This window comes from Cucurbita maxima, unplaced genomic scaffold (assembly GCF_002738345.1).
Source record: "Cucurbita maxima cultivar Rimu unplaced genomic scaffold, Cmax_1.0 Cma_Scf00011, whole genome shotgun sequence".
In the NCBI taxonomy this organism is placed as follows: Eukaryota; Viridiplantae; Streptophyta; class Magnoliopsida; order Cucurbitales; family Cucurbitaceae; genus Cucurbita; species Cucurbita maxima.
In genome coordinates, this window is record NW_019272027.1 from 1592204 (window position 1) to 1617907 (window position 25704).

A 25704-nucleotide genomic window follows, 5' to 3' on the forward strand; every position below is an offset into this window, starting at 1 on the left:
TTTTTTTTTTTTTTTTTTTTTTTTTTTTTTTTTTTTTTTTTTTTTTTTTTTGAATCTTTGATATCTCTAATGATTTCTTTAGATCTTCCACCACAAGTTTCTAAGCTAAGTAGTGCATATGTTTTTAAAGACGAGACATGGTTTTGTTCTTCATGGTGACCTCATCATCGGACATGAGCCCTATGGACAAAAGTTAGATTTCAAATTTTTTATCAACTTTTTTATCGGAGTTAAATTATACTTATTCCTATTTCAAGAATACTCTTAAATGTTTCAAATTGTTTTAAAAATATCTTTTTTTAAAATAAAATATAAAAATTGATGTGACAATTGTCGTGAAAAATTTAAAAAAACATTAGTGATATTGCTTAAAAATAAATTAATGTCATTGTAACTATTCATTTCATTTAAAAAGATATCGTTAAAATGATTAATTTTTACACCATTGTCACATCAACTTACGTGAATACGTAAATGATGTTTGATTATGTTGTGTACATCTTCCTATTTTTACACATTGATCATCACTCATTTCCAACGTATTAACAAAATTTCGAAATTCAAGAGGAAAAATCAAATTTTTTTCACAATTTATGAGCATAAGTCAAACTTAACTTATCCTAAAGTTCAATGTACATCATTTACCCAAAAAAAAAAAAAAAAATTAGGCAATAGCCTAAATGAAAACTTTGGTTAAAGGTATGTTTGAAAATTCATCATTAGTTTATATGTTTAACATTTTCATAGTTAAGACAATAGGATAGGATAGGGAGACAGTCCTAACGTAGCAATAAATATAATCTACCCAAGTGCCGACCAACCACACAATGCCAACAATTTCCCTTCATATCATATGCCATAATTTGTTCATTACTTTGTCCCCTCATATCATTTTTTATTTTCTTTTAATATCCATCCCAAGCACCAATTGAGATAAAGTTTGAAGAATAGAAAGCCACATAAATGCCTTTGTTTTTTTTTTTTTTCCTTTGTAGTTAAAAAGAACTTAGTTTCTATGGTTATAATAGTTAAAATTTCACTCGAAAAGGACTGTTTATGAAGATTCTATAGAATCATATGATGTTTTTTTTAAAACCATAGAAACTAAAAGTAATGAGAACTGGAAATTTTGAACTCTTTGATGAGTTCTTAAGTCCCTAGAGAATTGCCAAGGGAAAAGTTTGTGCCCTATGGTACAGAGAAAAACTAGTTGATTAGACCATGGGTTTGACCTATGAATTGGCCACTCAATTCTGATCCAACTACAAAGGTGCCAAAAGATATTATTATGTTCATAGATTGTTTGGAAATGCTTCCTAGAGTAGGCTTTTCTAGTTATGCAATTTTGGGGGGAGGAAATAGAAGTATTTTCCAATATCCTTTACCTTGTTTATGTTTTGAACTTTTCCAGTTTCCTTTCCACAAAATGCAAACAAGTTTAACGTATCCAACATAAGCCATGGAATACATACTTGAAAGTAAAAGAATTCAACAACAACATGCATGAGGAAATGCTAATTCGACTAGAATGATGGCAAGCCAATTTACATGATTATAGTTTACCAGAAACTCTAAGCTTTTGGGTCTTCTGCATAATGATCGGGAGTCTGTCGCAGATGATGCTCGGATCGTTGTAGGCAGCAGAATCAGTCGGGTATCCTTTCTGCAAATCGTTTCAGTGATTTAGAGAATGTTGATGGATAAAAACATCATCAAAATGTACAAGACAACTGAAATTATGAGCTTATGGAAAAAGGTTAAATAGACTATCATAGCAAGACTAACTATACAAAAGACTTTTGCCTTTTTCTAGCATGTATTCACATTTTGCTTCTAACATGTCTATGCATAATATTATGATTTCGAAATTAAAATCGAGCATGCACGTTTATATTCATTTTCACGATGTTCAGGATGATATTTTTAAAAAGAGAATCTTTCCCAAGGGTTAATATTTTATATTTTGAGTTGACACATTTTTCCCTAATACAACAAGCAAGCCAATGAACTTACTTCAGCTAGAGCTTGAAACTTAGCCTCTCTCCAGCAACTTTCTCGAAGAATTATCGGATTTTCACTGTTGCTAAATACGCAATGCAGACGAGTGTCCCTAAGTCTCATAAGCACTCCATCAACTCTAAGCTGAACATACAGAGGTAGAGGGGAAGTAAGCAAAAGAACTAAAATTGTTATTGTCGTAATGTTCTCTTATAAAAATGCTAAGACAATGATAAGTGGGTTAAGTGGTTTACAGATTCTTAAACAAATGGTTATTAAATGCTCAGAAAATTAACTTACCCAGAAACGTAGAAGAAGAAACCAGCAACTTGGCATGACTCTCTAGAAAATCAAAACATAAAAATACAAGCCTATGTTGATATCATAATACTTTAATAAGAACATTATTTTCATACTAGTAACATCAGAATTTGGTGACTTACCACTTTAACTGTTAAAAGTGATATACCATTGTCAGCCAACTCATCCTCATATAAGATTACCTGTTGAGTTCCATGCACAGTTTGGTCATGGGAGGAAAGAATCTACCAAGAGCGGAGGATAAAAGAAAAGTATATACAGATTACTTTTATTTATGTGTTCTATACTTTATGATTCCCACCTCATCATAAAAGAGAATAGGCTCCTTCAGTGAGAGTGAGACTAAATCAATTTTCTCATGGCTGTCCTCCCAACAGAGACCATTATTCTCTGCAGATGTTTTCTCTTCTCCTCCATGCTGATCAGAAAAGAAAATACTATTACTGACACAGCAGAATGCAAAGAATACAGCGACAGAGAATGATTGCATTCTTCAGTTTATAAATTAAATGCCCTTGTAATCACATTAGCTAATCAAATTGATGCTGCAAAGCCAAGGAACCAACGTCGAAGGGGGTGATAAAGAAGAAAATTCCAACCCCCTAAAAGATTAATAGGTCAGAAAATTCCACAACCAACGGAAGTTATTCAAGCACTCGATTCAACCAGAAACCACAGCTTTGAGAGGCATATAGGACAAAAGAACATACCTTCTCTGCATTTATTTCAATTGTTTCACTCCCAGAATATGGCGTTGTAAATGTATAATCATAATCCAATATCACCTGTTGGAAAGGTTTGCTGCAAATCAGTAAAGTGTGTCAGACCCTACAATGATATACTTTATCCATCAAGAAAAACTTTCATCAGATGTAGGAAATAATTTACAGAAAAATAGACAGACCAAAGAGCCATAAATTTAATTTATCCCAGAACAAAGTTCCAGCAAACACTTAAATCATTCAATGTTTATCTTTGAGAACTAAAGATACTAGCATTTAAATTCAAATGGATTAATAGCTATGCATTAGCATCCCTTCAAAGAATCAAGTCCTTCCACCAAGATTTCCCTAAGATGCCTACAGACCAAGACAGATAAACCAAATGGAAGTGGCCCTAAATTTCACCAGCCGCTAAATTATAAACAACATAAAGTAATGTATAACTATGACTTCTAAACATAAATCTAATAATACTTTCCAGCCATGGGTCAACAAGAAAGAAAAATAGTCGTTACCTTCTGAATTTCCATTGTGCAGCTGCAGGAACTTCAACAGGAGGCAGAGCTTCCTTTTTCCACCCAGCTAGAGCATCAAAGGCATTGAAATAAATTTTAATTCCAGTTTCCATATGCTTGAGAACTAACGAACTGTCACCAAACACCATCTCTGGCAAGTGAGATGTCTGAAGTTTCTGCTCCCATCTACAAGCAGATTGAGTGATATTATTCAAAGTGCAACTGTTCTTCGACATTTTTTATTTTTTTTGTGAGCATGTCTAGGGGATCATCTCAACTGAAACTACAATGAATAAAGATAGTCAATTCTCTACTAAGTGCACAAATTGAACCATTAACTTTTAGCAACAACAAAAGAACATCCAACAATTTGGGCGCCCTCCGTTTCCATTTCTTAATAGAACTTAAAACCGATCACTACATGCTCCTTATAGAACACCTCGGAACAGAAAATAATCTGTGGACGTTCTATTCATGATAAAGAACAGTATTATATCATCCAAAGCCTAAAATCTACAGCAATAGTAGTTCAAAACAATGCTATATACAGTATAAAGTATGAAAAGAAAGCTATGGCTTGACAGCTACAACAACTCGTATCTCAGTTTGAAATTTAAGTTACGAATTCGTAGTCAACAGATATCTGCCATCACAAACACATAAACCTACGCTTATAATTGAAGCACAACTGAGGCAAACGATGCATTTAATTGCAGTGATAACAAGCAAATTAAATTCAAGAAAGACAAAAGCGGACTCCAAAGCAGGAGAAACTGTTTGACTTCACAGCGAAATCCATTTCCAGAGTTCGGAGAAGTAAAGAAGTTCAATTTAGAAGGAGCCACCGTTCTTTCGAAAATCAGTAATAGATATCATATATAAAGAGATAGAAAAAGAAAGTACAGCTCAAAATTGGAGGAGGTAAGAATGGAGCGATTGTGAGTCTCGATCTCCCAACCATGGATACGGATACCTCTCCGTCCGTCGATCAGGAGCTCAGCTCCGGCGGCTTTCAATTCCTTCTCGTCCAGTTCAACTTCCATTACGACACGCAATCGGCGGTGGTAGATTTCGGACCTGCTTCTTCAATTTCTTCGTCTTTGTTGCGTCTCCGTTCCGCCAGTTCGACGAACAATGGGATCGTCGGGTTGACGCGGGTCCACCTTAGGGCTTATGCTAGAGACGATGTAAGAATTTGTCGTAAAGTTCTCTGAGTATTTTTGAAATAAAATTTAATGTTTGCAATAAAAAAATATTTTCTATAGTTTAAACAAAATTTATAATTTAAAAATATTTCTATGGTTTAAAAGGAAAAAAATTTAAATATTATAGTCGAGAACGACAATAATTTATTCTTTAGGTCTAATGTCTGGTAAGTAGAGTAATTTGAAAGTATCTAAACGCTAACAACATTGTGATAATGATGTAGTAAAGTTTGTCGTCACTTGAAAACCAGTCGCAAATATTAGAATGAAAATGCGTTGTCGAGGTCGAGTAGGTTAGTACTATACACTCAAATGGCTAGTCGAAATTTGTTTGGTATTCATTTGAATCTATCTTTTTAAGAGAAACTCTAAAGGAAGCATGAGCATGCTTTCCAAATAAATAATAAACGTCGAATCTTTTGTCGTTTATTTCTTTTAGGAGAGAAGATTTGATCGATTGTACTTGAGTCAACCATTAATGTGGCACTAAAGCTATCGGGGTGAATCTAGAGAGAGAAAAATGGATGATGCACAATTATATCCCACCATAATCTAATCAAACTGTCTGTTTAGTATATAGAAACGAGTAAGTTTAAAAAGTACTCTCAACTTTTTTAACGATGGGTATTAGAGTCGAGCTAACATAGCTTATTGTGGTAGAACTTCTGAAGGTTGTTGTTCGGGAAGCTTATACGTAGAGTGCATTCTTCAAAAAATGTTAAAAGTTAACTTGTTTATTAAAAGAAATGAGAAGCTTGGAGTCATGGAAATCTAGCGGAAAGAAATATTAGAAATTAAGCTAAATTTATGATACACGTGTTAGGAACCACGACTCTCTACAATTGTATGATATTATTCACTTTGAGTATAAGCTCTCATGTTTTACTTTTGATTTTCCCATATTGTCTATGGAGATGTATTCATTACTTATAAACTTATGACCATTTCCTTATCTCAAACAAAATAGACCATAGAGTCTCCCTTGAGGCCTTAATCGAGACTCGACTCGACTCGACTTCTTCTCTGGGAGCCCTTGAACAAAGTAGATCATTCTCTTAATTAGCCAATGTGGGACTCCTTCCCAACAACTCTTAGCAATCCTTCCTCGAACAAAGTAGACCATAGAGTCTCTCCCTGAGGCCTATGGAGTCCTCAAACAACCTCCCCTTATTTGAGGCTCGACTTTTTCTCTAGAGCTCTCGAACAAAGTATACCCTTTATTCAACACTTGGGTCACTTTCAGCTACCAAGACTCACAATTTCCCCTTTATTCAACACTTAGGTCACTTTCAGCTACACCTCCGAGACTCACAATTTTTTTGTTTGACATTTGAAAATTCTATTGACATAGTTAAAGCATAACTATGATACCATGTTAGGAATGATGACTCTTCACAGTGGTATGATATTATCTACTTGAAACATAAGCCCTCATGACTTTACTTTTAGTTTCCTCAAAAGGCCTCGTACCAATGAAATATATTCTATATACATGAATTCGTATGTACTTATTCAATTTGTATTTTAGAGGTGTCTTTTGGAGTATTATACAAAGGGATCCATTTCCCTTGTTCGTAACCAAGTAAAGCACAGCACTTTAAGAGAATGATCTTCTCCATGACATTGCCAATACCATATCTACTACTAACCTGTGACATTTGATATAGTTGCAAAGTTGAACTTATAGATTTGAGCAATTTTTCTCCAAAATTCTTCAAGTGATTTCATTAAACTTTATCATTGTAATTCGCTTAATAGCAGCTTACAAAGTGCAAGAACTAATTCAACTATAAGAACTTTCATTATGATTCAATTGCATTCTTACAATGAAGAGAGAGAGAGAGAGAGAGAGAGAGAGAGGGGTATCTTCTATCTAACTAGCAACAAATACTCATTATTTGTGCATGGTTACTGTGCATGTTATGCTAGCCAAGGGAAAAGGAAGGGCTTAAGCTTCAAGGTAATCAAACAGTTAAGTTCTCAAGAACCTGTTGAATGATTGCTTGTCAATGTCCTCAAAGTAATATGCAGGAATTTCTGAGGGAGAAGATAACTCGGCCACACACTTGAACTGAAAAATGAAAAGACTTATCATTAAATATTATTAGCAGATGGAACTATAAAAACAAAAGCTTCTAAGTTTATCTTTTTTTCCTCTTTACAAGAGATGAATGTTGGCTTCGTTTATGTAAAACCAGAGAAATTTGGATTAATACCCATATCAAATTGCTAATAAAATCAAAACTTAGTATTGAAGGCAATGAAATCCTACAAGTTTCCACAATAATACGATACTTCGGGTATAAGCCTTGATTAATTTAATTTTAGAAGATGGTGCCCCAAACTAGTATACATATGCACTCACCACGTTAGTTTAATCTTTTCAGTTTCCTATCAGTGTATACGTCTCAACTCAAAAGAATAAGCAAAATAACTAAATGTATACACATTACCTTATGCTGCTTATACTTGGTTCTTATTGCTTGTAAAGAGCTTCCTTTTCTATTTAATTGCAAGCGATGAATGGCAAGAATGCATTCCTTCAGTTCAGATGGTCTGTAACCGGAGTAATGTTGCAGCGCTAAACACTGCAAAATGTGGTCAAGCAACAAAGTTTGTCATCGCTTGAAAAACATAATATCATATTTATGACGAAGTTAGCAAGAAACATTGTCAAACTATTTTCATAAATCGGTTATTAAAGAAGCTACGAACATATCTCTTACCCAAGGATGTTTATCTGGTTGAATTGTGAATCTAGAAAGAAAAATAGCTGATGCAGCGACCATTGATGGTAAGAACTGTACAAAACGGTGATCTAACAAACTTAGCTCCGCAAGGTAACAACTCAAAAATTCGAATTGCAAGTCTGGAGCCTTCCAATTTTCCAAAGAAACTTGTGTGAATATTCTGTAGGAAGGCAACAATGAGTTAACCGCATATAGAGAAAAGAAGAAATATATGTTTTTAGGTACTAAATATAAGATAGTTGAAGAGCATTCTTGCCTGAGAAAATTTTTTATGGTGGGGGCACCTTCACAGCTCAAGAATTTGCGTACTTCTCTCTCCATACTCAATACCTGCAGATTAAACAAAGCCAGATAACACACTTCGTCAGTTATCATGGCCTACCAACTCACCTATTCGTTGCATGATCTTCAAGAAGAAATGTGGGAAAGAATTGGAGCTTAATATCAAAAAACAATTATGAATAATAAAAGTATGAACATAAATACTAGCAATTATACTTATAACTTGGGAACAATTTAGTTAGGATTTATATTTATATGCGTGATGTTATTATTTGAGATTATGGATATTTCATCTACGTTTATAATGCATATTGTGAATATTGATCGACTTTAATATAGATATAGAGACATGGCAGATGGATAGGTTCTTCCTTGTATTGTACTAATCTTAGGAAAAACGGGAATGCCAGATGCTTACAGTGCCAAAATATTAGAAGCGAAAGCACAAATTAAGACATGAAAGACTTTGAAAGGAGTAGGTGAATACCTGTTCTTTGGTATATGTATTGTCTGTTATATAGCAGAAGTCTTCAACATTTGGAGGATTGATCTCTTCATACTTTCTACAGAACCCAATCAATATAGCAATGAGATTTATAACGAATGCCATAAATATGATCAAATATAACAAGTGGGTTCTCGGTAATTACGATGCAAGAAGCATGCAACAAACACCAAGAAGCTGCAGCTTGCTTTTGTCAACAGCTTGCGAGGATAAGTATATGTCCATATGTGATATGGTGAGATATAGGGTGTCCGATACAAGCTTGTATTCTTCAGCAACCTCTACTAACCAATCCACAAGAATTTCTCGCATATAAGTGAAACTTAAAATGGAATCACCATTTTGAGCCTTTTCGATGTTATTGGGCAGTACCTTCATGTGCAGTTCCATCTAATTCACGCAAGGAAATAATTAGTTGGATCAAATATATCGAAAGTTGAAAATCTTAAATTTGAGGATTATTATTTAGATAAAATAATGGGATTAAGAGTGGCATTGCTTTGTTTGAACGCGTTGATAGATGAGGAAACTGGCAGGCAGGAATATGAACCTACATACTTCACTTATGAAAAAAACTTGTGATTCTGAATGCATTATATAAAAATGTTTCTAATCCGAATAATGAAATTGAGCCAGAAAATTGTGTTTCGAAACATTGTCCCAAATCCAAACAAAAATATTCGAGAAAGAACCTATCCTGCCCTATGATAATTTTGGAACTCCCAAGCACGAGAAATTCCATCCAAAAGTATAGCAGAAGCAACAGTCGGAAAAAAATTAAATAACAATTAGTAGCGAGGAATTTCAAATTATCGATAATTTATGTATCGTAAAGGAACATGATAACGATGAAACTATTAAAATGCTGGAAGAACAGAAATATGAATCCTCAGTTCATAAAACCACTTCGATCGCCGAGAACTAGCAAAACCGGTGAGTAAAATTCAAGACATTGAAAAGACATCGCAATCCGCAGTCAGTTCATACAACCACTTCACTACACACAATATCTCGACCACAGAGAACTTGCCAAATGGATATGTAAAACCAAGACAAAGTAAAGATATCGCAATCCTCAGTTCATATAATCGCTTCAATATACACATTATCGCAATCACAAAAAAACTAGCCAAACCAAAGACACGGAAGCAGAATCCATACCTCCAGAGATCGAAGGTGGTTATAGATGCTAGATGCAGAACGACACTTCTTCGAACAATCAACAGAGGTTCCATCGGGACGTTCCTCCTCGTCCATATCCTTATCCGTCATCTCCTGATCAGAAAGCGAGCACTGGCTGGTATTGAAGATCAACGAGTTGGTGATCTCGCCAAGCGCCACTCTCTTGTTGGCGGAGGCCAGTTGCAGAGATTGATCCTCTAAGTCGCGCTTCTTCGAAGTTCGGACGGAAGGTTTGAGGTACTCCGACGCGTCCATGGGAGACGAAACGAATCCGATTCCGAGCGGCTGAGAGATGATGAGGAAGTTGCAGAGTTTGCCGCAGAAGGAATCCGGAGGAGGAGGAGGTAGAGGAGAACGAGAATCTGGGAATCCATTGGAAGCGGAATGGAGTTATGAAATAGAGAGGAAGAGGAGGGAGAAATACCGCCATTTTCATGAATTTCAAATCCATTTGTTGCCGCTTTCTGAGCTACTCGCGGTTGGCGATAGTAGCGAAAATTTAGATAAAATTGCGCCATATCATTTTTTTTTCTTTTTTTAATTTAGATAAATAAAGAATATTGCTTTATCCAATAATCTATTTTATTTTATTTTTAAAAAGTTTTTAATTTCACCTCTAATATATTAGACTTAATTTCTTGTGATAAAATAAATATTCATAAAACAAAATAAATAAATTTATTCATTTTATAATAATATAGTATGAATATTCAATTATCGTATCATAAAATATATATAGTATTTTTTTTATTTGAAACTACTGGTTAATATAAATATATATAGTAACCACTTATATTAGTATTATTAGGAAGGTGTTGGTATATTATTGAATGGTTTTTTTTTAATTCACATATTATATTTAATGTTTTTGTCGCTTAATTGAAAAAAAAAACGAATAAATAAATATATTTTATCTTAATTATTTTTACTATAGAAAATTTAATTAAGTTAAAGGATCTATTTTTATGTTTTTTTTTTTTAATTTTAGTCGAGTTTTTTAAAAATTAAAAATTATTTTAAAAAATATTTTATGGGGCAATTCTTAGTCCCTACCGTGTATATATATATATATATATAGTTTTTTTAAAATAAGATTATTATTTTATTAAATTGGTAGAAATCATTATATACAAGTTGGATTAGATTTTTTCGTTTTTTAATTTTTGAAAAAATGATAATTTGAGTAGGTGCATGGGTAAATATTTTATTAGTTAGTTACCAAAAGTTGTTCGGGATATGCAGCTGACAGAAATATATAGATAAATATTATGTCGTACAAATATATATGTTAGATATTTTAAAAATATATGGTAGAGATATATAGATAGATATTTCGTAAAGATTTGATAAATATATATGACAAATATTTTTGGTAAATCTAATATTTAGTAAATTGAAACTTTATATATACTCTAGATAGTGATGTATACTAGGGTCACCAATGAAACTTTTAGCAATTGAGTGTGTGCATTTTTATGCGATCCTAAAAATTGGTATCAGAAAGATTCACTATGATCTGTGAAGATGGAAAGTTCAAATATTGGAATTGAAAAGTTTGATGGATCGAATTTCAGTTTCTGAAAACACAGATTGAAGAAAGATCTTCACTAACCTCTATCAGGGGTGAAGCTGGATACCATGACCATAGAGCAGTGGAAGCTCAAGGATCGTTAGGTCCTATGGTTGATCCGGTTGACGCTGTCAAGAAACATGGCGTTTAACATCATCAAGGAATTTTGAAAGGTTTGAAATATGTTGATATGAGTCCTTGTGAGAACTATGTTATGAGAAAACATAAACGAGTTAGCTTCACAAAAATTGTCAAAGAACTTAAGAAAGTGCACTGGAAATGGTTCATACGAACGTTTGGGGACCATCTCCAGTTCTATCCCTTGGCGGATCAAAGTTCTACGTCACCTTTATCGATGATTTCAGCAGGAAGGTATGGATCTATTTCTTAAAACACAAGTCATATGTGTTTGCCACTTTCAATGAAATGGAAAGCTGAAGTTGAAAATTATACTGACTTGAAGATCAATTGTCTGGGTCTGACAATGGAGGAGAGTACGATGATTCATAATTGAAAGCATTTTGTGTAGTTGAGAGAATTCAATTAATGAGGACAATTGCCGGTAAAACAAAACAAGACAAAATGGTGTTGTTGAAAGGATGAACAAAATATTGAATGAGCAGGCAAAGAGTATGAGAATTCATTCTGAATTGCCAAAAACATTTTGGGTCGATGTTGTTTTACTTTATCAATAGAGGGTCGTCAATACCCTTGGAGTTCAAGTTGCCAAAGAAATATGGACAGGGAAATAACTAAGTACTCTCACTTGCCCACGTATATTGTGTCACACAACTCACATCGAACCCAATCATCAAATACAACTAAACACAATCAACCGTTAATACCGTGTTTAACAGTCATCAATTACCCATTCTAGTCCTTATTTTCTGGATAACCTCATTAGTTGCTTGCATTAAATCGGGGCTCAACAACTTGCGTTCTCCTACTTTATCCCAACACACTGGAGATCGACACTTCTTCCTGTATAAGGCCTCAAAAGGTGTCATACCCAACGTCACTTGATGACTGTTGTTATACGCGAACTCTATGAGATGCAAGTGTGTGTCCCAACTACTGGCAAAGTCCAGCATACAGGCACGTAAAATGTCTTCCATAATTTGGTTTAAGCATTCAGTTTGCTCATCTGTCTATGGGTGGAATGCGGTACTAAACTCTAGTCGTGTACCCAACACTTGCTGAAGGCTTTTCCAAAACTTTGATGTGAACTGGGGATCCCTGTCTGACAAAATGGATAGCGGTATTCCTTGCAGTCTTGTTACTTCCTTCAAGTACAACTGAGCTCATTTATCCACGGAATAGGTGGACTTCCCTGACAGGAAGTGAGCTGACTCGGTGAGCTTATGAACCACAACCCATATGACTGTGTAGCCTCTGACTGTCCTCGGTAATCCCACGATAAAGTCCATGGCGATGTTCTCCACTTCCATTCAAGTATGCTCAGTGGTTGTAATAGCCCCGCTAGCTTCTACCTTGGGGCTTTGGCTTGTTGGCAAACCAGACACTTGCTCACAAACTCGGCTACATCACGGTTCATATTCCGCAACCAATAATGTCGTTTCAAATCCTAATACATCTTGGTACTACCAAGATGTAGGGCGAATGGCGAGTGGTGAACCTCGGTAGGATCTCTACCTTCAGTTCTTCATCATTTGGCACACACAACCACCCATGGTACAAGAGCTCCCCATCGACTGTCAACGAAAACTCCTCTATCTGATTGACATCTATCAAACGTCTTCTTCCAACCAAATTTAGATCGCCATGTTTTCTATCAATAAGACATTGCCTCAAGATCGGTTGTACCGTTAACTGGGTCAATTGAGCTGCGACCTTCCCCAAGGCCACAACTACATTGGTGCGTTCCAGATCCTACTGGATAGCTTTTTGTGTGGTGATTAGGGCAGACGTGTGTGCTAATTTTTGGCTCAACGCATCAGCTACCACATTCGCCTTTCCTGGGTGATAGAGTATCTCCACGTCATAATTTTTAATCAACTCCAACCACCTGCGTTGTCTCATGTTTAACGCCTTCTGAGTAAAGAAGTATTTAAGACTCTTGTGGTCAGTGGGGGTCCTTTCTCCATAAAGGTAGTGTCTCCAAATCTTCAGTGCAAATACCTCTAGTGTGAGTTCTAGGTCGTGGGTGGGATAGTTTCGCTCATACTCTTTTAGTTGACGTGAAGCATAGGCGATAACCTTCCCATGTTGCATAAGGACACACCCTAACCCTTTTTTTTAAGCATTACTATATACTACGAAGCGTCCATCTCCTAACGACATTGTAAGTATCGAGGTTGTTAATAACCTCTGTGTTAAGTTCTTGTAAACTGTCCTCGCACTAATCATTCCAAGTGAATGACTTTCCCTTCTTGGTCAACTCAGTGAGGGGGGTGGCGATCTTGGAGAAATCCTGCACAAACCGCTGATAATACCCTGCTAGACCAAGGAAACTTCGTACCTCTGTCACTGTGGTCGGCGAGGCCAATTCGTCACTACTTAAATCTTTGCTGGATCTACGGTGATTCCCATTCGTGAAACTACATGCCCAAGAGTGGTCAACACCTTCTTGAGATGTTCCTCATGTTGTTCCCTAGTCTTGGAGTGTAGAAGGATACCATCGATGAAGATGATCACGAAGTTGTCTAAGAATTCTCTGAACACTTTGTTCATCAACCCCATAAATGTTGCTGGAGTGTTGGTCAAGCCAAACGACATCACCCTAAACTCGTAATGTCCATACCTTGTTCGAAAAGCTCTCTTTGAGATCTTTAATCCTCAACTGATGGTAGCCTGACCGTAAGTCAATCTTTGAGAACACAACTGCTCCTTGCAACTGATCGAACAGGTAGTCGATCTGGGGTAAAGGATACTTGTTCTTAATTGTCACTTTGTCAAGCTCCTGATAGTCCATGCATAAACACGTAGAGCCATCCTTCTTTTTTCACAAATATCACTGGGGCTCCCCAAGGGAACACACTTGACGTATAAAGCCTTTGTCCAATAGCTCTTGGAGCTGCAACTTTAGTTCTTTCATTTCAGCTGGGGCCATTGTGTACGGAGCTCTTGAAATAGGGGTTGTTCCTGGCTCAAGTACAATTTTGAATTCCACCTCACGCTCCGGGGGTAGGTCGGGGAGATCTTCTGGGAACATGTCGGTGAATGCTCTCACTACTGGCATTGAGTTAATGCTCGTCTCGGTTCGCCCTAATTCCACCACATGAGCTAATATCCCCCAAGCACCCTAGGATAATATCTTCCTTGCCTTTAATACCGAGACTATCTTCTGGACCATTTCTACCCTGGTCACCTTGAATTTGAAGCTTGGCTGACTAGGGGGTCTGAACACAACCTCCTTATTGAAGTAATCAATGAAAGCATGATTTTTAGATAACCACTCCTTCTTAAGATGACGTCAAAATTGGCCATATCTAAGACTATCAGCATCACATCCATCATGTGGTTCGACACACACAGTTGACAGTCCTTTACCCTCTCGAAGGCTTCCATACTTACCTTGTCGGGGTACCCACAGACAGCCCATACCCTAGCGGTTCAATTTCTATTCTTGCGTGTTTTACAAGGTTAGTAGAGATAAAGGAGTGGGTTGACCCATAATCAAACAAGACCCTAGTGTAGTGCCCAAGAATAGAGAGCGTACCTGTGACTACCGTGTTGGAGTTTTCTGCCTTCTGGTGAGTGGTAGCATATATTCGACCCTATTGCGGAGCTGGCCTCGGGTTTGAGGTTGGTTGGTTACCAGGGGGTCTGTTGGTACTAGTTGTTGCTCTCTCCTGGGTGCAATGCGCGACAACGTGGCCTTCTTGGTGACAGTTGAAACATACCCAATTCTTAAATCTGCACTGCCCTGGGTGACGTCTCCCACAGTTCGTGCAACGTGGTCTGTCACATGGCGTGTCTATGGGCGAGCCTTTGGTTGCCTACGCTTTTGGTTTAAATTTTTCTTAGCCTGGTGCCACGGTACCTTTGAGGAGGTAGGTGACCTTTGTTCTCTTTTTCTCTTCTGGTCAACCGTCGTGTTTAAGTAGGTTTGGGTGTCCCGTCGGATACTCCCTATCATCGAGCATCTCGACAAGTCAGAATGATGTTGCATAATCAGGTGGAAGGTGAGCTGACACCGCCCCTCGGACATCGGGCCTCAAGCCCATAACAAAACATTCTACTTTCAGCTCTTCTGTTGAAACCACTATTGGGGCGAAACGGGACAGGCGGGTGAATTCTCGTTCATACTCCTCTACTGACCTGTTTCCTTGCTTTATGCTTAGGAATTTACGTTGCTTCTTACATCGCACCACTGGTTTGAAGTATTTTCGAAGGAATGCTGCTCTAAACTACATCTAGGTGATATCATCTTCGTTCGCAGCAATTGCCCGACAGGCTGGTTGCCACCACAGTTTAGCATCATTGCATAACAAGTAAGTCACGCAACTCAGTCTATGCTCCTCCAAACACTTCATGCGTCAAAAAATTTCATCAATAGCCAACAACCATAATTCAGCTATGACAGGGTCCTTGGATTTTTCCTCGAATACTTTGGAGTCCTAACGTTTGAAAGCTCAAAAATACTTGCTTCCTTCTATCGCGTTGGGGTCCCCTCGATTGTGATGGGTCATCTTCCTGGCACTTTGCACTAAGGTCGGGATCAGTTGTGCCAATTTCCCAATTGTTTGTGCCATGGATTGCATCATTCCCATCATCGAGGTCATATTAGGTACTTCTAGAGCATCAAGGTTTGCTCTCAAGTGGATCAGATTGGGGAACTCCTATTCCCGAATTTGGGTTTGCATTTACTGACTGTTCTTGAAGTGGGGCCTCTAAAGATGGGTCCTCGTGTACCCTTGACAGCCTGTTTCAAGCACATTTACTCCCCGATTTGTTACTTGGCCAGACATCCTTTTCCATGTTTCATTCCTAATCAACAATTACCTCGTGAAATTTAATTTTCCAGTCGGGTATTATGCAACATGTATTATCCACTACTTGATGACTTACAAGTACGTAAAACCACACATGATAGTCAATCAAAATATCAATATTTGACACTACATGTTCGTACATTATGCAACATGCATTATCCAGACTTACAAGTATACGTAAAATCACCCATTATAGTCAACGTAACATTAATATTCAACAATACATATTCATCTATTTTATGGCCAAGCGTACCTGGAAGTGACGAGAGTTTGTCGTTCAGTCATGGGCGACTCTTTAGCTTACGATGTCAGCAATCTACAGAATCCCATAACTGGGCTCTAATACCAGATGTAACGACTCGACTTATCCTATAAGTAGCGGTCAGGGTCATTACCAAAAATAATTTGTTTATTTAAAAATTAATGAAAACTATGCAAAAACGATAATTTATTAAAATTAGGTGTGGGTACCCTTTAAAAGATTAAAAAATGCTGCCTAAAAATGTTCAAACAATGTAAAAAATTAAAATCAAAAGGTAATCTAAACTAGGTGTCCACAGACATGATTTAAATTCGAAAACGTCTATCCATGAAAGTGAAATTCCAATAAAAATAAACTCCTTGTGTCACCCCATAACTAACTTTGGCATCCCACTCGTCACCTCCGTGCCATAGCTTCGCTTGAAAACCATTTTAAAAACAGGGTGAGTATTAAAATACTCAGTACGAAACTTCCCTATCGGGTCAAATACATAAATAAAGATAATCAACCAAAATTGAGGAACCCTCGTGGTTAATCATCCAAAACACGCAGCGGGTGATTATTGCCACAAGAAAATCAATGTCTACCTTTACTTCTTAAAATGATTATCCCGAGCTAGTTACCTGAAACACACAGTGTGTAACCATTACCACGAGAAAATCAACACCCCTCCTTATTTCCTCAAAATGACTATCCGTTGGTTACCCTAAACACACAACGTTTAACCCTTGCTTTGATAGTCATTTTCTACCATCATCATCGAAAGTGACTATTAGTGGCTAGTTACCAGAAACACACATCGTGTAACTATTACCACGAGTCCCTTAGCCATTGTCATCAACAAACACAATATGCATGCAATAGGTCCCCACATATATTGTGTCATACAACTTATATCGAACTCAATCATCAAATACAACTAAACACAGCCAATAGTTTATACAGTGTTTAACAGTCATCAATTACCCAATATTTATAGCCCACCAACAATTCGACAACAGACTTACACAACCCATAGCACACAACCAACAAATTACACAACACACAACCAACAAATTACATAGCACACACCAATAGATTATATAGCACACAATCGACAAATTACACAGCACACAACCAATCAAATTACACAGCACACAGCCATATGACAAATATGTTCGACCTTTTTTCAAAAACAAAACATTTAGTTTCAACAGGAGGGTCTTTTACCTAGAGAGCTCCTTTCCTAACCGTTCCTACAGCTATTGGTTCACTCCGACTTAGATCGAGCCTACTGTCCACATAGAGGTTGGTTCCAATCCTACCAACAAAGAAATTTTGTGTATTGGGCCTTACATAAACATTCTTTATTAAGGTGTAAAAACATGTCCCTTGCAAGCGCATTTTAAAAATGTTGAGGGGAAGCTCGAAAGGGAAAAACCAAAGAGAACAATATCTGCTAGCGGTGGACTTGAGTCATTATAAATGGTATCAGAGGCAAACACAATGTGCCACAATGAGGTTGAGCCCCAACAAAAGGTGGACATGAGACGGTGTGCCAGCCAGGATGCTGGACCACAAAAGGGGGTGGATTGGGGGTCCCCCCATCAATTGGAGAAGAGAATGAGTTCGAGCAAGGACGCTGAACCTGAAGGGGGTGAATTATGAGATCCTGCATCGGTTGGGGAGGAGAACAAAACATTCTTTACAAGTGGGTGGAAACCTCCCATAGCAGATGCGTTTTGAAAACCTTGAAGGGAAGCCCGAAAGAAAAATCCCAAAGAGGACAATATCGACTAGCGGTGAACTTGGGCCGTAACAAAAGCTACGACGATTTTATGCATTGTCACGTGCATCATAATACTTATTCATTATGATGGGTATATATGCGTACTTTATGATATCTATGTTTGTATGATTTCATGCAGGTTCCTTTTCCTTCGTGGCTCCGACAGCGTGAGCGTGCACTAATTTAAGGGCTAACTCAGGGGGTGTGGATAGTCGGGCGGGTGAGTTCATGTGTAGAGAAATACAAAATCCAATTCTAGCATGGACCAGAAAACAGAGTCCAATCCCATGAATTTTTTTTTAATAAAAGAATTAGATCCCTCAACGATTTCTTATACATGCATTTTTCGACTTTAATAATGGGGTTACATACTGAGTATTCTTAAAATACTCAACTAACATGATATTCTTATTTTTCAGGTAAAGGTAAGACACCCTGTATGGAAGACTACATTCCTGGGACGACCATGTGACTAAACGTAGTCCTAGGTTAGATAAGGGCAAATACTTTATTTTCATTGTTTTATTTTAATTCATATTTGATTATTTTTCGCAACATTGTTATAATGACTTTATTATAAACTTGTAAGTCCATGACTTTATTTTAAAATGTTTTAAATGATTTTTTCGCACATTGTAGATACATTATGTATGTATTGACAACGTTGATTTAATAGAAAATTAGGGTTGTTACATTATTCACTTTTGAAGCGAGGAGTAGTAGGTAACATGATCATGTCGAATCCGAATCTAGAGCCATCGGGTGTCTATCTAATACTTATCTTAATTTATTGTCAAATTATCGAATTAAAAAAAAGGGATAATTTCAACGGTTGAGACAGCAAGGCGAGCCGAAGAGAGACAATTCTCCAATCAAATTTCTCCATCTTAATTGTGGCTGCAGTTAAATGGTGCACAGGAAGTAGCCAGCAGGTTGAAGAAGAGGGAGACCGAGAAGTGGTTGAGGTTGTGGCTCTCCTTGCCGATGGCAACCTTCACCTCTTCTCTCTCGCTCCCTCTGCAACTCCGACCCTCCTCATCACGCTCTCCTCGCCAATTTTCTTCTCCCCCACCCTCGCTTTCCTTCCCTCTTCTTCGTTCCTCCTCTAAATTCCCCTGCCGATTCTCAGCCCTAACTGTCTCCTCCTCTTTGGACTCCTCCTCCGATGACTTCGATCATGGCAAGCACTCGAATCCGCCATTTTCATCCAAGGTCAGATTGATTCTTCTAAGATTCTGTTCTGTTGCTTATGGAATTAGCTTTCATTTAGATTTATTCTATTGGAACACGTTGAATACAGAGCGTGAGAACAGATTGATTCTTTGCATACCGGTAGTTTGTTTAATTTTCTGTTGTTTAGTTGGTTTGAGTTCTCTTCCATTGGATTAAGTGGAAGAAAGTAGTTCTGGTTTTTCTGTGATTCGATTCAGTTGCCTATTGAATTAGCTTGCATTTAGTTCTGTGTTGGTAGAATGATTAACTGTGCTGGTACTTCGTAATATTTGTCATGTGATCGTCAAATCAAGCTACTTCATGTGATTAGGCTTCAATTTTTCTGTTGTGTGGGTACAACTCTTGCCCTACATACCAGTTAGCACGAACTCTACATATGTTCTTACTTATTTTACTATGTGATGTATTGTTTAATAAATAAGGGGATTTCACTACAATTTTTAAGCTACTAAAGTTTTTTAGATCTAATTTTTGTTGCATGTGATGAATTTTTTTATGTTTTCAGCATAAAATTCTTTAGTTGACAGTTTGTGTTTTCATTTTTCAGAAATCAGTTCTCTCATCTTTGATACAAGAGATAGAGCCATTAGATGTAAGCATAATTCAAAAAGATGTTCCACCGACCACTGTGGATGCTATGAAAAGGACTATCTCTGGCATGCTGGGCTTACTTCCATCTGACCAGTTTCAAGTTTTGGTTGAGGCTTTATGGGAACCAGTTTCTAAGTTATTAGTTTCTTCAATAATGACTGGGTTAGTTGACTGCCCTAATTTGTGTCTTTATGATTTCTGAGATTCCTTGAGAAGACAGAGAAGACCAACTTTTTTCACAGGAAAATTTGTATGTTTTTGTTGTAACAATTAAGCATCGTTAACCGTTTCATATGATATGATTTAAAAAAAAAAAAATCATTTTAACACATGATGGCTACTGATAGAGTTGAGTTGAGTCATCAATGTCTTCATTTCTGATACCAATTCATCCATGAAGAATGTGATATTTACTTTCTCCTTTCTAATTCCTACTACATGTTAGCACATTTTGATGGTAATTCTCTTTGTTTTTCTGATGGTATTTCAGGTACACATTGCGTAATGCTGAATATAGACTCTGCCTTGAAAGAAATCTTGACTTTGATGATGGAAATTACGACAAACAAACAAATGATGATTGTAGAATTGATCTACATGAAATGTTGCTTGACAGTGCTAATTCGGAGAACATTTTAGATGAAAATGAGGTTTCTTCTAAATGCGAGGAATTTTTGGATGAACCGTGTGAAAACCTTAATATTCAAGGCATTGGTGAAACTTCTCCTGAAGTTCAACAGCATATTCTTCATTTAAAGTTTCAATTATCTTCAATTAAAAAGGTATATATCCTTGTAAGTTTGGGGAGCCTCTACTTTATTTAACAAGCCCAGCCCCAAATGGGTTAATCATAATCATGCGCCGTTTTTAGATAATGATTTTAGGCAAATTTATCATATTAATTATCGGGTAATGGTGACAACTCTAAAGTTATTTGGCTATTTGCAACTGGCACATTCAATTATTCTGTTAAAACTAGTGGAGCCTGCATGGCTTGGAGTGTAAAACTCAGTCCAGCAATTGACTTACTTTGCTGAGAAAATGGAAGGATCTTTTCATCAGAGATTTTTACTTTCTACCATGGTTCTTGACTTATTGTTCTAACCTCTGTTCTCTTTGTTGTATCTATATATATATATATATTGACCAATATCCCATTAGTTCATCTAGGAAATATATACACATACATATATACATATATACATATATACATATATACATATATACATATGTACATGTATACATATGTACATGTATACATATGTACATGTATACATATGTACATGTATACATATGTACATGTATACATATATGCATATATATACATATGTATGTATATATACATTTATACATATATGCATATATATACATATGTATGTATATATACATTTATACATATATATATATATTGACCAACATTTATACATTTATATATATATATATATATTGACTAACATCCCATTAGTTCATCTAGGAACCTTCTGTGTTCTTTTCTAATAAACTTTCTTACGTCCCTGTGTTAATTTGTTGAAGGAACTCCATGAAGTCAAGAGAAAAAGTGCTGCTCTTCAGATGCAGCAGTTTGTTGGCGAGGAGAAAAATGATCTGTTGGACTATCTGCGATCATTACAGCCAGAAAAGGTGCGTTGATTTTTACAGAACAGTCAAAACCCTGGTTGTCAATTTAAGATCTTCTAGATGACGTCTGCAGTACACACATAGCTACTATGAAGACATTTACTGAACTTTGTAATATAGGCTCACCTTCATATTTGTCAAAGTAGCTTGCTATTTATATGTTTATTGAAATTTTGCTTTTGGTTGTTCATGTGAAGTTTGCTGTATCCTTCTTTTATTTTGTTAAGGATTAGGAATGTGCAAGAAAATGTTTTCTTATTCCGCATATTTTTACAATGGTTGATACAAGGCAGTGCATGGCATGACAAGGAGCAAATGTTAGATTGTTTTTTAATTCCCTCTCAAATATAAAAAGGTTGAAAAATATTGAAAAAAACAAGATATGAAAAAAAAAAAAAAAAATGTCTTCTGTCTAGTACGACCCGACTATTGACGATAAATTATTGTGGTTCTTCCACCATAAGTTATAATTGGCATGATATCTAATCAACCTATTTCCTCAACTTGTTCAACATTAAGAAATACTGCTGCTTCTGTTGATAGTCTCTGTAGCATGGCCATTGGTCATTATAAATTTGAAATTTTATCAGTGGATAAATCGTGTAGAAGTTCAAACTATTCTGGTCTGAGCTTCTAGATTTATCCAAGAATCCAAGTTGTTTACCAACCTTGAGCTCCTTCCTTGATTGACTTCAACAAGGATGAAATGTTTGCATTCCATCCATGCTTATCAATTTTCTTCTAACTCGTGTCATGGGTGTATAGGTAAGAGGTTTGGCTTTTGGCTAAACAGTTGGACCCCGTAGTGCAACTTATCAGGTTAAATAACACAGAATGATTTTTGTTTCTCTTTTTACATTTTTGAAGCATATATTGTTTCATTATTTTAATTCTACAAGATTGTATGCCTTTGTATTTTTATCTACGCTGGTTCTTCCGACCTCAGAGACCCACTCGCTCTCACATGTACCCACCCACCCACCCACACACACACACACACACACAGTTTGTGAATACGTGGATGCAACTCTGTTACAGGGAACATGTTCAATTTATTGATTTGCACTACCCTGTTGGGAGGGGGCGAGGAGCATGCATGAGATTGTGGATCACGTTTATGTTTGGCTTTATTATGATTTTTCCTTGGCTTACTTCAATTATTTATGATAAACAGGTGGCTGAGCTCTCTGAACCTACATCCCCTGATTTAAAAGAAGCCATACATTCTGTTGTCCACGGACTTCTTGCAACCCTTTCCCCAAAGATTCATTCCAAAGTTCCTCCTCAATCAGAAAATATTGGAACTGGCACGACAGATATTGGTAATGAAGATTGTGCAGAACTCGTTGAGAATACTTCTCTCCAATTCCAGCCCCTCTTAACATTAACACGAGACTATCTGGCTCGTCTGCTTTTCTGGTTAGACAACTTCTCGTGTTCTTATTTTTCATTGTGTGCATGCTATGTACAATAGTGCACTATGTTTAAAATATTTAGCTAGAAAATGTAACAGCCGACTGCTAGCTGTCCTCTTTGAACTTTTCCTTTTGAGTTTTTCCTCAAGGTTTTTAAAACGTGTATGCTAGGGAGAGGTTTCCACACCCTTATAAAAAATGGTTCGTTCTCCTCCCTAACTGATATGGGATTTCACAATCCATCCCCTTCGAGGCCTAGTGTCCTAACTGACACTCGTTCCCTTTCCCAATCGATGTGGGACCCCCATCCACTCCCATTGGGGGCCTAGCGTCCTTGCTGGCACATTGCCCGTGTCCACCTCCTTCAGGGCTCAGCCTCCTCGCTGGCACACCGCCTCGTGTCCATCCCCTTCGGGGCTCAGCCTCCTTGCTGGCACATCGCCTGGTCAGCCCAAGTCCACTGCTATCAGATATTGTTCTTTTTGGACTTTCCCTTTCGGGCTTCCCCTCAAGGTTTTTAAAAAGCGTCTGCTAAGGAGAGGTTTTCACACCCTTATAAAAAAAAAATATTTCGTTCTCCCCAACCGATGTGAGATCTCACAGAAAATCTGACCATGCAGTTTGTTTTATTGGAAAAAGGTCTTTTCTGCATAATTATTTTAATTATTTAGAAAATCCTGCTGATTTATTTCTTCCTTCAACTGGATGGAGTTTGTGTGTGGTTCTGCTATTAACTTAATATTGCACCAATTTTATTAAAGGTGTATGCTGTTGGGGCATTACATGAGAGGCCTGGAATACAGGATGGAGCTGATGAACCTTCTTTCCCTTTCAAGCAATGTTGAAAATGCTTCAGGTGGCGTGACCAGTGATGACTTTTCTTCACAGTGCTGAGGGCGACAGTGACAGAGTTCTGAAGGGGTGGGTGGGGCTTCGATTTCTTCTGGAAGTATATATACAGCTTTCAAGTAAAGGTGATTATTCTTTTTTCCTTTCTTTCTGTTGGTTATTTTCCCTAGTGAATATAGATTTTGTTTTCCTTTTCTTTCTTTATTTGTTTGGCACGCCACACCAAAACATTGTACAAATACAAATCTTTATTGTCAATTCTAGTAGAAGTCTAATTGATTAAAGGGTTTTATTTAAGTGCATTACTCTATTAGAAGTTTTTATCTAAGTTCATTATTCCAGTCTTCACGATGCAAGTCGGGGCTCGTCCCCGATCAATATTGGATCAAACAATAGGGGGCCGTAGCAGGATTGCTTGGTTGAGTTCTCCCACATAGCGTCAAGGAATCGAAGCAATCCTAAGATCGTACGTTTCTTAATGTTGTTTTGTCTTGAGTTAGACCCAAAGTCGAATTTATGTATCCAGTAAAGATTTGCTTATCAGATATCATGTTTCAGTGTGTCAATCTTATAGCCCTTGATTTGTTCTCGAGTCAGGGGCATTTTCTTGCCGCATAAAGAAACAAACTTACCTAGAAAAAGATAAGAGGTATTTTAAGTTTATTAATCTCATTTTTTTAACTTGTTGACATTCATCGAAATTCAACTTTCCAATCCAATTCAACTCTGACTTTCTTGGGAGAGTCCAAAATATGAACCTACTAAAAATTCATAACTTATTCTCAAGAAAAACTCTTGAATTTGAAGGAAACCAAAATTCAAGAATTTGAAAATTACACCTTTCGTTCTTCCTTAATTCTTGACGGAATTGAGTGATTCCACCCAAGATGGTTCTCCTAAGGCCAATGAGCAATTCTTGTGAAGAAACTTCATAGAAATTTCGATAGACGTTTGGAGATGATTCCTACTTTCTCTCATATTTCCATGTTTGTTTTTAAGCCCTTGCTGTCGTAAGCAGCAAGAGGGATAACGGAGGAGAGAATGGTGGACGGGGATTACGCTGACTGCCGTTGAAAAGTGTCGGAGAACGTAAGGAGGTGGAAATCAGATGGATCTGGAAGTGAAAGTCGGGCAAAGAAGAAGACGTTCACGGGTAAGAAGCGAAGTCGAGTAAGACTTCAAGCCCGGTCAACATTAATACCCATCCTATGCACAACCTCACGCCTAACATTTTTCCAGCCTAAACGCTCACATTTGGCCTAACCCAGCGAACACCGTAGCCCAATAAGACGTGTTTTGGAATCCACACCTCGACCCAAAAATTCGAGCGCTCGACCAGCGTTACTTAGCCGAGCTTACACGTGTGGCGTGCGCGTACCAAGCCATCCCCCAAACCTCAGTTCACCTTCAGCTCAATCGAGCCATTCTTCCTGCCCTCGACTCACAGTTGACTCAACGACTCCATTGGTCGGCTTGACGACTTATTTAGCTTGGGTTGCACACTTTGGTATCTATTCCTATGGTTACAACCCTTTGAAAGCTGTTTTGACCTTATTGTTGGCATTTAGGTCTGCATGATCCTTCCTCAATTTAAATTTTTTTGAGCTACAAATTGGAATTATTTAATATTTTAGGTAAGTTAAGTTTACTATTATATTTTAATATGATATCGTGGGTTGCACTAGGTTGAAACCAACTTTGAGGAACAAAATCGAGCTTTGGAAATATTTAACGACTTTGACTTAGATCGACCATGTAAGTGACTCTACTGAACTTTAGAAATATTTAGTAACTCTACTATGTAAGTAGCTCTACTGTTGATTTAGTTGGATGAATGGAATAATGTATAATGACACGTGCTCCGTGGCTCCTGCACGTGTCATATGTATCAATGATATCCTACGCTATGTAAATTATGTCATGTATATAAGCCAAGTTATAAT

The 25704-nt window shown here is 37.0% G+C and overlaps 3 protein-coding genes across 4 annotated transcripts; 1 reads left to right on the plus strand and 2 right to left on the minus strand.

Annotated features, from left to right (window-relative positions):
- Positions 1-1365: 1365 nt before the first annotated feature.
- LOC111486091 (TIP41-like protein) lies at positions 1366-4762 on the minus strand. The gene is made up of 8 exons (XM_023133099.1): positions 4460-4762; positions 3557-3742; positions 3030-3120; positions 2621-2737; positions 2442-2501; positions 2299-2340; positions 2014-2142; positions 1366-1663 (listed from the first exon to the last, which is right to left on the minus strand). The coding sequence occupies exons 1-8, from the start codon at positions 4597-4599 to the stop codon at positions 1553-1555; spliced, it is 876 nt and encodes a 291-aa protein (XP_022988867.1). The 5' UTR covers positions 4600-4762; the 3' UTR covers positions 1366-1552.
- Positions 4763-6543: 1781 nt separating this feature from the next.
- LOC111486057 (cyclin-A3-1-like) lies at positions 6544-9874 on the minus strand. The gene is made up of 7 exons (XM_023133059.1): positions 9460-9874; positions 8444-8688; positions 8281-8356; positions 7768-7841; positions 7488-7671; positions 7215-7349; positions 6544-6832 (listed from the first exon to the last, which is right to left on the minus strand). The coding sequence occupies exons 1-7, from the start codon at positions 9733-9735 to the stop codon at positions 6734-6736; spliced, it is 1089 nt and encodes a 362-aa protein (XP_022988827.1). The 5' UTR covers positions 9736-9874; the 3' UTR covers positions 6544-6733.
- A 9060-nt stretch (positions 9875-18934) lies between these two features.
- Positions 18935-24341, plus strand: LOC111486037. 2 transcript variants are annotated; one of them, XR_002718794.1, is made up of 7 exons: positions 18935-19247; positions 19816-20021; positions 20350-20641; positions 21393-21500; positions 22672-22916; positions 23674-23886; positions 24104-24341. XR_002718794.1 is itself a non-coding variant. In XM_023133037.1 (6 exons), exons 1-6 carry the CDS (start codon positions 19020-19022, stop codon positions 23804-23806), a joined length of 1212 nt encoding a protein of 403 aa, XP_022988805.1. In that variant the 5' UTR covers positions 18935-19019; the 3' UTR covers positions 23807-24060. The 2 variants fall into 2 exon arrangements, 1 of the variants encoding a protein (XP_022988805.1); XM_023133037.1 differs by lacking the exon at positions 24104-24341 and having other exon boundaries at positions 23674-24060.
- Positions 24342-25704: the final 1363 nt, after the last annotated feature.

Coding starts and splice junctions, on each gene's coding strand:
- LOC111486091 (XM_023133099.1), bottom strand. CDS start 4,599: ATGGAAGTTGAACTGGACGAGAAGGAATTGAAAGCCGCCGGAGCTGAG. Junction 3,121..3,556: donor GCACAATGGAAATTCAGAAG/GTAACGACTATT, acceptor ACTGATTTGCAG/CAAACCTTTCCAACAGGTGA. Junction 2,143..2,298: donor TTCTTCTTCTACGTTTCTGG/GTAAGTTAATTT, acceptor CTGTATGTTCAG/CTTAGAGTTGATGGAGTGCT.
- LOC111486037 (XM_023133037.1), top strand. CDS start 19,020: ATGGCAACCTTCACCTCTTCTCTCTCGCTCCCTCTGCAACTCCGACCC. Junction 20,642..21,392: donor AATTATCTTCAATTAAAAAG/GTATATATCCTT, acceptor AATTTGTTGAAG/GAACTCCATGAAGTCAAGAG. Junction 21,501..22,671: donor GATCATTACAGCCAGAAAAG/GTGCGTTGATTT, acceptor TATGATAAACAG/GTGGCTGAGCTCTCTGAACC.
- LOC111486057 (XM_023133059.1), bottom strand. CDS start 9,735: ATGGACGCGTCGGAGTACCTCAAACCTTCCGTCCGAACTTCGAAGAAG. Junction 7,842..8,280: donor ATACATATACCAAAGAACAG/GTATTCACCTAC, acceptor TTTAATCTGCAG/GTATTGAGTATGGAGAGAGA. Junction 7,672..7,767: donor ACCATAAAAAATTTTCTCAG/GCAAGAATGCTC, acceptor GCCTTCCTACAG/AATATTCACACAAGTTTCTT.